At 41.5% G+C, this 12,543-nt stretch overlaps 1 protein-coding gene across 3 annotated transcripts in view; it reads right to left on the bottom strand.

The window, feature by feature from the left end:
* Nucleotides 1–12,543, bottom strand: part of LOC137600783 (netrin-1) — a 54,982-nt gene that overhangs the window by 21,465 nt on the left and 20,974 nt on the right. For all 3 annotated transcript variants that reach the window (XM_068322589.1, XM_068322591.1, XM_068322590.1), the window contains exon 3: nt 1,811–1,999. In XM_068322589.1, coding sequence (XP_068178690.1) covers nt 1,811–1,999 — 189 coding nt within the window. The remainder of the gene's footprint in view (nt 1–1,810; nt 2,000–12,543) is intronic.

The raw sequence follows: 12,543 nt of genomic DNA, 5'->3' as shown, positions 1-12,543 counted from the left end.
AAGTAATGAAAAGAAGTGTGCAATCATTGGAAATATGCCAGATTATGATTATGAGAGAAAACGTCTCCATCATCTGAAAAGCGTATGAGTTTGAAGAAAATTGCTAATTACATGGTCAATTACTACTTTAAACAAGATTAGATTATTTTTCACTGCCTTTTGCAGCAGAAACAACAGTTTTTGTTTTTATGCTCCACATTAATATTGTAATGCTAAAGTCATGTCCTTTTAATGCAAATGCAGGTAAACAGCATAAACCACTCTTAACTCTGTGGTGAAGCACCCACCTGGCCCTTGAGAACAAACGCCATGAAATTGAGTTATGGGATGCTGAAAGAAACAAGTCTCAGCCACATGAGAAGGGATGTAAAAACAACAAAAAACAAGGTTAAATCTCCACAATTATCTATCCTGGTAGACACAGTGGAGGATAGAGGTTAAGGATACACAACTTCCCCTGTGATGAATGTGTGTTTGCATTCCAGCTTGACAGGAGAATGAGCCCAAAGCCAGGGAAAGGTGTTAATGTCAGTTTAGGAACATCACTCATGAGTAGCTGGAGGGGTGAACAAATGGATGCATTTGTCAAAGAGCTTTTGTTATGAATTTATCTTCATGCAGAGAATGAAACATGCTTGATATGCATGCTGAAATTAAATGGAGAATCTGCTTTTGTTTGCATTAATTATCAATTTATTTATTTTTGACGTAGCATGAAACATGTCATTGCGGTTGAGTGCATTCTCTACAAAGCACAAAGGTGATAATTCAGAGGTAAGTCATTAGCATGAAACCATCGAGTGAAGATTATTTTACCAACGAAGTGAGCTGAATGAAACACCTTTGCAAAGCCTCATTCATCTGCAGTTGCTCTTCAGACATGTCTCCTGTCATACTGATTGATAGGTCAGTTTATTTATTTACTCCCTGGTGAATGATATGAGAAAAAAACTCAGGCTTAAACTGTCATCAGACAGCTAATATTGCCTCATGGTCTGCCTTTTTGATGTGAAGCCTTCAAACAGGTATGCATGTATTTGTGTGTATTTGTGTGCGAGCTGTAACGACATGGAGTGATTCCAAGGTGCCTCTGGACTTGTTTGCACAGGGATCAACTCCTGCTATCTTTCCCCGCAGGTATAGAAAAGGTGAGAAAACATACCCTCTCTCTTTCTCTCACCCTTATTAGCCGTGGTGAGGGCTGATGGCAGCTGATTCATCCAAGACTTATAGTAGTGAGCACACCTGTGTGGGGGTGGGCTCTTCTTGTCTTCTACTCTTCCTCTCATTCTTATCCTCCCTCCTCCTGTCCCATCTTTCAATCTCTTTCCACCCATCTGAACATGAATTTTGTTTTCTCCCCTTCCTCTTTCTCTCAGTCCTGCAGCCCTTTCACCCAATCTTCCCGGGTTCATATTCGTCTTTGACCTGTATTGAAGATCACTTCACACCTCACCTGTTTGTTTTGCTTGCCACCCACCACCCCCAACCCACCCAGCCCCCCGGATGAAGTCAAATAACTCAACTGTCTACTAGGGAACACCCAGTCCGACCCACCCATGCCACCATGACCTCCACAATCCCAACAGACCCCTCCCTATTCCTCTCTGCCAACAGGGGGAAAAGAGGGTGAGACAGGCTCAAGAATGGAGAGACCCATGTCTTACCTCCTGTAATCAATTTTAAACTGTTCCACATAAAATCTGAGTAGTGTTTGATTATAGTGATGTCAGCATCTTACAGTCAGGAGCAGAAGAAAGTGTGGTTTTCAAATACCAAATACAGAAGAAAGACAAAAAAAGTATTGTACCTTTGCAGGCCTTCCTGTGCGATATGGGCTTGGACAGGTCTCTGTAGTAGCCCTCCTTGCAGTAGTGGCAGTGGCGTCCAGCCGTGTTGTGGCGACAGTTGAGGCAGACTCCTCCGCTCTTCCTCCCAGACAGCTTGTACAGCTCCATGTTGAAACGACACCGCCGGGCGTGGAGGTTGCAGTTACAGGCTGTGGGTTAAATATAACATCACTTTACTGAGACGTCAAGAGGTTACAGAATCTGGACCAGTACGTAAAAATGGTAATGAAACATCATCAGATTTAATAAAACAATCTTGAAAATTACAAACATGACTGAAATTATTATTTTGAAGTTAACAAGTGTAAAAAAAAGAAAAAAAAAAAAGGCATGTGGTCAGGAGAGACGATATGTGTCAACATGACCGCTGAAAGACGATGAGCGACTTTTCAAATCTTCTGATAATGACGTCACACATTCTGCACTCTTTCTCTACCTTTTCTACTTTGGTTGTCCTTTTCTGTTTCTGTTTCAGACTGAAACATATCTCTCCAGCACTCACTTATTTTACTTCTTGAATTTTTTGTTTTCTCTCAAAGAACCAGGAAACTCTCTATAGAGTCAGAATCGTACTAAACAGGAAGTGAAGCCTGGGTAATTCCATTCCTTCATTCTCCTGCCAATCCTTTTGAGACTCTGCAAGACCCTTAGCTACCACTTGTTCGCTGATGAGTACGGTTGCCGACACTGACTTAAATTAGCCAGCAGATGTTTATTCATGACTTTCGGGCAACTTCATTAAGGCCAGCCGTCCTCCTCCACCACCACTGCAGACACATTCATGCATAGTTAACAAACACTTCTGATACAGTTTGGGTTTGTACTGTACTCTGTGGGAACAGGGCTTATCTGCGTCCAGCTGCTGTCGTCTGATTGGCTCATCTGTCCATCTTTCCCTACACCAACTCTCCACACAGCTCTTTTTTTCATCAATGGCCCTTAGTACCAGAGGAAACCGTTGAACAATGGTCTTAACATGGGGGGTGGGAGGGTGGGGGTGTTTTTGTATGTGTGTTTGTGAATGTGTCAAATGTGTGTTTATTTCTGGATGTGTGTGTGTCTGTTTGGGACCTGTGGGACTCCTCCACTCCAGGGAGCTAATTAATTACAATGTCTTTTATAAGATTCACATACAAGTGCAAAATATACATCTGGATATGTATTCAAAAGAATCACAGACAAACACACACACACACATACACACACACACACACACACACACACACACACACACACACACACACACACACACACACACACACACACACACACACACACACACACACACACACACATGTAACTTTGCCTTATCAGTAGTGACTTTCTTTCCTGCTAGAAAGCAGGGGGTTAATTAGGGATGTTTATCTCCTTGTTCTCTCTTCCTACCTCACACTGATAGTCTTGCGCCTCTTTGTCATGACTGAAGACAAAGAAATCAACTCTCTTAATGCAACAAGACCACAAGATTATAATGTTTACAATAGATTTTCAGGAACAATATAATTACATTACATTAAACTGTCTTCCTCCCCCCGACAGCTGCCACCTTATCATGCTGGGGGAGTTTGAGTGCCTGAATGATCCCAGGAGCTATGTTGTCAGGGGCAATACAGTGCGCCCTCGTTCTTTTTGGTTAATGCGTTACAGGAGCCACATGAGATTAAGGAATCCACAATCAAGATTGCAATCTATTTATTTTATTACTAACGGTAATTTAAACGTTTATGAACCCTCCCCATACTGATATTAAACCACCTTCTATCTGTATTACCTTTTCCCACACTCTTTTCAACTTTTTAAAGCACCTTTGTGTCTCACGAATGTCCGAGGCTGACAGAACGGAGTGCACTTCCGGATGGCGTCAGCCACTAGAATGCACGTACAATATAAAGTGACTGCCTACCAAAAATCTGCCTGAGGTGGAGTTGCAAGTGTTGATGCGCGGATGCGCGAGGGCTAAGACTAAGAGCAGTAACAAAACCCCTATGGAAAGTAAAACATCAAGGACCGTGACGTCGCCCGGTATGGTGTAAATGGGGTCCCCTGGAGCCAGGCCCGGGGTTGGGGCTCGTACTGACAAGATATAGTTGGGCTCACCTCCACTCGTGGCTTAGGCTCTTGAACCCAAACCCTTGAGAGGAGCTTGACTCTCCACTTTTCTGGTGTTGCCCGAGGTGAGAGGCAGTGGGCTGGTGTGGGCTTGCTTATAGCCCCACAGCTCAGCAGTCATATGTTGGAGTTCACCCCGGTGAATGAGAGGGTCGCGTCCCTGTGCCTTCAGGTTGGGGTCAGATGTCTTACTGTTGTTTCGGCCTATGGGCCAAACAGTGGGGTGGACACTTGGGTGAAGAGAGGGGCAGAGCTGTCAACCAATCACCACCTGGTGGTGAGCTGGATCCGCTGGCAGAGCAGGGGGCCGGACAGACTCGGCAGACACAAACGTGTTTTGAGAATCTGTTGGGACTGTCTGGCAGAACCCCCTGTCAGTGAGGTCTTCAACTTACACCTCTGGGAGAGCTTCTCTCAAATTCCGCAGGAGGCTGGGGACATTGAGTCAGAGTGGACCATGTTCTCCACCTCCATTGTCAAAGCGGCTGCTTGGAGCTGTGCTCTCCCTGTCTCTGGTGCCTGTCATGGCGGTAACCCCCAAACCCAGTGATGGACACCGGAAGTAAGGGATGCCGTCAAGCTAAAGAAGGAATCCTACCAAATCTTGCTGAATTGTAGGACTCTGGAGGCAGCTGAGGCAAAAAGTCGCGGAGGCAAAAACTCTGGTCTGGGAGGAGTTCGGGGAGGCCATGGAGGACCATCGGTCAACCTCCAAGAAATTCTGGTAAACCATTCGGCGCCTCAGGAGGGGAAGGCAGTGCACAGCCAACACTTTACAGTAGAGGCGGTGAGCTGCTGAACTCGACTGAGGATATTGTTGGGTGGTGGAAAGAATACTTTGAGGATCTCCTCAGTCCCACTACCATGTCTTACACAGAGGAAGCAGAGGCTGAGGTCTCAGAGGTGGACTCGTCCATCACCCAAGCTGAAGTCACCAAGGCGGTTGCACAACACCTCAGTGGCAAAGCACTGGGGGTGGATGAGATTCGCCCTGAGTACATCAAGTCTCTGGATGTGCAGGGACTGTCATGGTTGACACGTCACTGTAACATCGTATGGCAGTCGGGGACAGTACCTCTGGATTGGCAGACCGGGGCGGTGGTTCCTCTTTTCAAAAAGGGGCACCGGGAGATGTGTTCCAACAATGGGGGGATAACACTCCTTAGCCTCCCGGGGAAAGTCTATTCCAGGGTACTGGAGAGGAGGATTAGACCTATAGTTGAACCACGGATTCAGGAGGAACAATGCGGTTTTAGTCCCGGACGCCGAACATTGGACCAGCTCTACACTCTCCATCGAGTGCTCGAGGGTTCATGGGAGTTTGCCCAACCAGTCCACGCGTGTTTTGTGGATCTGCAGAAGGTATTCGATTATGTCCCTCATGGTATCTTGTGAGGAGTGTTTGGGGAGTATGGGGTTCGGGGCCCTTTCCTGAGGGCTGTCCGGTTCCTGTACGACCGAAGCCAAAGCTTGGTTCACATTGCCGGCAGTAAGTCAGGCCTGTTCCAGGTGCATGTTGGACTTCGGTAGGGCTTCTCTCTATCATGATTCTGTTCAAAATTTTTATGGACAGAATTTCTAGGTGCACGATCTGGAGTGAGTTGGTTTGGGGACCAATGGATTTCATCTCTGCTTTTTGCGGACGATGTTGTCCTGTTGGCCTGATCAAACCTGGACCCGGGACGGTTTGCAGCTGAGTGTGACGCAAGTTGGATGAGGATCAGCCCCTCTAAATCCAGGGGGAGGAGCTTCTTTCTTTCCCGTTCCCATTGCAACACCACCCTGTGTCTCTGCACAAAAGATGAGATTCTTCATCTTCACAGATATTTTGTGAGTAAATTGGCATTCATCTTGATCATGCAATGGACATCTCTGACATAATTTTCGCTGTGGTATGGAAGGACATGAGCTGGATGTATATCCAGTCTCTAAATAAAAAAGAGCAAAAGGGCTGAAAACAGAAAAGTTTTACATTTCACACAACAGTGTTTTTGAAACTTTCCTTGTCCAAAGTAATCCACAAAAATGTTAGAGAAGTAGTCGGCTATGACACAACACCAGTGTCATAGCGAAGTAGTGATACAACAACTACAGTAAATAATGTCAAAAGAGTGTAACACAAGTAAAACCAGACAGTTTGATGTTTTTATTGCTGTTGTTCTGACTGGGTATTATGCTGGAATTTTAATAGGCATGCATGAAGCAGGACCGTGTCCTCATCATACTCATCATATACAAATGTTTTTTGGCAAAAGCTGATCACTTGATTAGAACTGTTAACATGTTAATGCATTCAAGAATGGTGGTGGTAGCAGCGCAGACTCATTAGTTGGTATAAACAGGTGAGGTGATGAGGTGCAATTAAAAAGCAGCTGGCAGCAGCTTAAAGAAGACTAAAAATCAACTAAAAGTGTCTTCAGATTGGATTCTGTGAGCTCCTTATCCAATAAACAGAGGATAAAATTAACCTGCATGTCAAGTTATTTCATTGCTTATTTCCTCAATTCCTTTTGTTCGACTCAAACAAAGAGGGAATAAAAAAGCGTCTTCGTAATGCAAGATCTCTATGTAAAAAGGACTATTGAAAGCTGTCTCTGAACGTGCCTGCAGGTAACAGGGATCAGTGTAGGGATGATGACAGCAGACCTCAGACCTGCAGACATGTCTCCTTTAGACTACAAAGACCGCTTCACACCCTCCGTCAATGAAGACAGGGGAATTTTAGCCTGCCTGGACTACAACGCCCCAGTGAGGATAACACTGTTGTCCTGGAAGGCTGGTTTGATACTGAAGAAGTGACAGCAGCCTATACAAGCTGGATGTGGAGGTGTGGGGCAGGAGGCCACATTGTGTTTGAATGTATCATGCTCCATAAGGTATTGTGTCAGATAATGGGGATGAGTGAGAGGCACTTTATGTCAACTCGCTGACACTGAGCATGATATGAGCATGTTCACACAATATCCCTTACACTACCTCTTCTTGGCACAATACCAAGTCTTTCACATACAGTACATTGTTAGAAAAAACTAAAAATACAAAGTGAGACGTTTCAGTTAGAAAATGTCAAAAAAAAATAAATTAAACCAATATGCAGTTTGTCTGCTATGAGCTTGGGAGGTTCCCTGCAACATCATAAAACAAGCTTGTCTTTCACATATAAATTTTTCCTTTCACAGTTTCCCAAAGAGCAAATAATTAACTGGTGTTCAACTACAGCATTATCAGGGAAGACACTTTAATTAAATCCTGTCATTGCACTCTTAGAGTCAGTCTAAAAATCTGACATTCCAACACTTGTGTCAACGTGGCAAAGAATGTAAGAAGTGAGAGCCAGCATCACAACTTTATCAATGACCTGCATGTCAAATACATTTTTAGTTGTTCATCATCAGCTTGTTACAACTGTGCGATCATGGCCCAGATTTGTTCACAGCGATGACATAGTATGCTGTACGACTCAACTACAAAGATGAATGTGAACAGTGAAGGATCAAGATCAGATATAGGGCTAAAAAAGATAAAATAATCTTGTCCCTTTGTACTGCAGCCTCAGAGACCCACAAGAATTCTCTCTAACATTCAAATCGATGGGTCATTGAGACAAATACATTTTAAAAACATGTTCCATTTCCTTCATTAGCTAAAAGATATGAAATCATCTTGGCCTCAGGTGTGCATAAATTACAGGATATTAACTTGTTTTAAAAATACGACTCCAACATTTGTGTCCATGGACAGAGAAAAGCAATGTGCTCATGCGGATTGGAGACAATCTCTGAAATTAGAGAATAAAAAGCAAATGACATGAAAATCAAGAGGCAAACCTCACCATCTACTGTTCAATCTTTGTTCCAACCCTCACCTATGGTCATGATGGGTTATGACTGAAAGAAATGGATCGCGGACACAAGTGACAGAAATGGGTTTTCTCAAGTGGATAGCTGGTGTCTCCCTTAGAGATAAGGTGAGAAACACTGCTGTTCGCGAGGGGCTCAGAGTAGAGTCGCTGCTCCTTCGCATAGAAAGGAGTCAGTTGAAGTGGTTTGGGCATCTGGTCCGAATGCCTCCGGGGCACCAACCCTAAGGAGGTGCTCCTGGCATGGGATTCCCTGGTCAGAGCTGGTTGATGTGGCCAAGGAAAGGGAAGTTTGGGGTTCCCTGTAGAATCTGCTGCCCCCATGACCTGACTCCAGATAATGCAGATGAAGATAATGAGTTATCTCATAGTAGGTCTCAGGACAATGATATCCCTATTCCATACCTAGTGTATAGTTACTGCGTTACATTGCAAAATGATACCAGTGATGTTTTGTTTGTGCCATCTAGGACCTCAGAGCAGGTGATGCTCAGAGGGACCTGGGGCAGTCCACCATGGCAGTGTTCATTGTCTGGAAAGAGGAAGAAGGACTGCAGGAGCCACCTGGAGACATTGACATTGTCGTCAAGGGTGTGGAGGTCTTGCATGAACTAACTTCAGTTGTCTCAGCTTGTGCCCTGCTACTAGGTTTGATGTATGAACTCAGCATTGCATTTCCAAAACCTCTTCATTTCACTTTTGAAGTGTTCCAGAAAATCTTTATGCAGCTCGAGCAGCACAAGATATCCCTCAAAGTCCAAAATCGTTATGCCAAACTCCTAACCTCGCAGTAACTGTGTGTTCTTTGTTCTTTGTTTTTGTAGCGTACAGTAGTTCACATTGTTTTTTCTTTGTTAATTTTTGTTTGAGTGTGATACAACAGCACTGAATTTTTTTTAATATTTGCATAATAAAGTGTAAAAAAGTGTTTAAAAAAAGAAAGTGTGTATATAAAAAAATAATGTGGAAAAAGAAGCCTCCGATTAGTCTTTTTTTTTAGCCAATTTGAAATTGTAATTGTTACAACAGTATTTTAATTAGATGGAACAAAGTAAAATTTCACAACATGGCATCTTAAAAGTTACTTTAACTGAAACCAGATTATTAGGTTGTAAAAGATCAGTATTTTACTTGTGGTTGGATGAAATAATTAAGGTGATTTACTTTAATTTTAAGTTAATGTTAACTGTTGATTTGAAAGAAATCAAAATATTAAGTGTATGTGACTTAAGCAATTGCGTTAATCTAACTTGTTAAATGTATTTGGATAAACTTAATTCATTTGCGTGTTACCAATTGAAATAATTCAATTAAGTTGGTTCAACCATTTTCTTTTTTCAGTGTGTTTGGCAGTTTTTAAAGAATTTTGAGAGTGACTATACGTATCTTGTGTGGTAGGGCATAACAATACGAAGTTAACCACTATTTTACAATTAACATGAGATATAACCCGGTAATCACTGGATTACCTGCAAGTTGACAAATACCCATATTGTGCATGTCATAATTTTTTAATGTTTAAACAAATTATTTTCAACATTATAACAGTTTAAGTGAATTTTTAACTGTCCACTGTAAAGTATTTGGCCTGTTCTCAATCAAATTAACTGCTCCAGACTGGATTAGTGTGTTGGTGGCCAGCTGTCACCCCCCCAGGTGAGCAGTAAAGAGAAGTGTGAACTGACACCTTTAAAACAGTACTGTAATTGAATTAGCTTAGGATGTAAAGTTCATTTAAAGCTTTTCAGCATCTTCTGTGAGGCGGACCACAAAAAAAGCTTCTTCTGAACCTTGCAGGTGTTTTAACCCCAAAGTGTAGAATTTAACCCTGCTGCTTATTTTAAATATTTACCAGTGAATCCTTCATAACAGTTGGGCTTCAGGACAGTGTCTGTGTGTTTTGAAAATTTGACAAATTAATTTTGGTTTGGAGGTTCCCAGCCTCTATCAAATGACCCATGTCATGTAAACAGCAGAGAGGTAATCTGTCTTCCAGTAATTAAAAGGAAAACGTCAAGCAGCAGAGCCACAAGTTGAGTTAAGCTCTTCATACTGCACTTATGATAAGCCTGGTAATTAAAAATTTTCAGTCAGAACCTTATTTTTTTCTTCCAATGTTTAAAGAATTGGAAGATACAAATGAAAGGGAAACCTGAGAAACCTATTGTTAAAAATTACCCTACAGCTAATCTATCTATACTAAGTATAAAAGTGTTGGTACTGAGCTAGGGACTTATCTGTCAATCAAAAATAAATTTCCAGTCCTTCTGTGGGGTCTGAAGAGGTCACTTGCGGAGTTTTCATTTCATCCTCGCACTGCACCCATAACAGGATAGAAAACCAGAACCAGGCGACCAGCGGGAGCCCTGCTATACAGTACTGTCTGCTGCTTTTACACAAACGCAAAGGGGAGTCTGTAAATGAGCACTTCACTGCTCTTACTACTCTAATCCCCCAGGCCTGTCTCACACAAATCAGAGAGAGAAGAAAAAAATAAAATGAAAAAAACAGTTGGTGTCTGCTGCCCACAGCATCTTTGAAGTTATAAAGGCTTCATTGACTCAGTATTATTAATTTTACAATTAATTTTAGAAACTGTGTCCTAAAATAGTTGGAATCACTTGATTTGTCCGATGATCTGCACTCACGCACGCACGCACATTGTCAGTCTCCCTCTGGGGTTGATGGTGAAACAACACTGCCGGGAAAGTTTGGGAGTTTTGCCACTTGACACGGCCCAACAGAGGTGTGTCTAACACAAATGCCCGCTTGGATTCATCTCAGATATCAAGAGTATGAGTGACTGATGTGTAAGACTGTGTCCATCTGACAAACACAATAATTTCTATTTATTAAAGCAGCTCAAGGACATGATTTTCTTTAATTATAATCACATTGGGGTTGTTTTTTTTTTTTTCCTTTACAGCTGAATGGAGAATACTGCTGTTGGACACTTCACTGTTTTCTAATGTAGATATTTAAAAACGTTTGCTATATTGATTCATTTTATGTATTTATTTTTGAAGGCGATGTTATATTATTATTATTATTGAATTTTTCCATGGACAACCTTACCTCTTTCTATTGATGTGAAGTAATGGCGTTGTTAAGCACTGTAGTAAGATGCTTAGGTGCAAGTAACAATAGCAGTCAGAAAATACTGCATTTACTTTACTTTAAACCTGACTGATAATAAAAAAAATACACTATTATATATTACATGTTTTAATTTGTCATTAAGCATCATATCCTATTTGCATATAATAACGTTTTACAGGTCAAATATTTAAAAAAACAGTTTCAAAAAGCAAAGTTACCCTGTCTGAAGTCCATGAAGTGAAAAAATACCTTTTGTACTTGCTGTTATACTTGAATATATAGTCTGTCATCACCTCTATGGACAAGAGGCAACATAAGGCAACAACAGTTTGAAAAAAAAAAGGTAATTCTGGTTTCATGTTTGCTGTAAAATAAGTTTTCTGGTTACTAAATAAAAGGAGGCAATGATCCCACACATTTAGATAATTACAGTACTTGTATATAATTATTACCCATACAAATATATTACCTTCAACACTGTGATGGGACAGCATTTGGCACAAAGTGACATATTATCTTTAGTTTCTGGAATGTTTTTCCAAACTCAGACTCGTCATAACGAACCTTGTATTGCCAGTTTAATTCTGTGTTGATATTTTGTCAGTGAAGAATGATTTAAAATCACTACCTTATTGACAAGTGCCTCAGTCTCAGACCACAAGTATGGGAATTTAAGATTCATCAGTGATGGTATTTTTCTATGAAGAAATAATCTCTGATAATGACTGTTTCTCCTACAACAACCAAATAATTATTTCTTTAAGGTGAGGAACTGAATGTTGAATGATGTGAAATTACATAAACATTTATATTTACTCTGTAACTGTCTGTCTGTCACATGAATTCACTTAAATCATTGCGACTGTATAATTAACCTCCAACAAAATGGAACAATGTCCTCTTTTATTTTGGGTTTACTCAACCAGACACTGGAATGATACAGGTGGGAATTTCCAAAAAAACAAAAACAGAGATGATTGAGAGCATTTGAAGGACTGATAGCGTTTTGGCTCTGCAAATTTTTGTGCACTATCTTGTGCACTATCTGTTGCCACAACTTCTGTGCAAATTGAACGAATGTCTTTACAAATTATATGCATCTTAAAAGTCTTTATTTATGTCTTTCAAAAATTTGCTTCTATTCCTTAAATATTAAGTGCCATGTTTTCTGTGCTCTGACAAGAAATTGCACAGCGGTAAAGGATAAAACGCTCCCTTAACTAACATTTCAGCAGCTGACAAACACTTTAATTTTCACTCTGTGAGCTCCCCTAAGAACACAATGACGCAGACTGCACAAAGCATAGAAACATGGGGGAGTTTCAGGTCGGCATGTCTAGGTGCATGGATCTGGTCAGCACCTTGGGAATGCTGAGATAATACGGGTGAAGCAGAAAGGGTGAGTGGGAAGAAGGAAGCAAGAAAAGATGAGATGCTCACTGCAGAGATTATGTCAGACTAATTTAATTCCTTTATTGCATCCAATTAGATGCAGCACTTTAGCCCCCTGTGAGCCCTCTAGTCCTCTTCCCTCTGTCTCTAATGACCCCAACTAAACCCTGGATCTCAGCTGCTCCCAGAGAAGGCCATGTCTCACAGCGGCTGTAATTTTAATAAGCAGTTTCC

The sequence above is a fragment of the Antennarius striatus genome, chromosome 8 (genome assembly GCF_040054535.1).
Source record: "Antennarius striatus isolate MH-2024 chromosome 8, ASM4005453v1, whole genome shotgun sequence".
Lineage (NCBI taxonomy): Eukaryota > Metazoa > Chordata > Actinopteri > Lophiiformes > Antennariidae > Antennarius > Antennarius striatus.
This window is presented reverse-complemented; position numbering and strand designations above follow the sequence as displayed.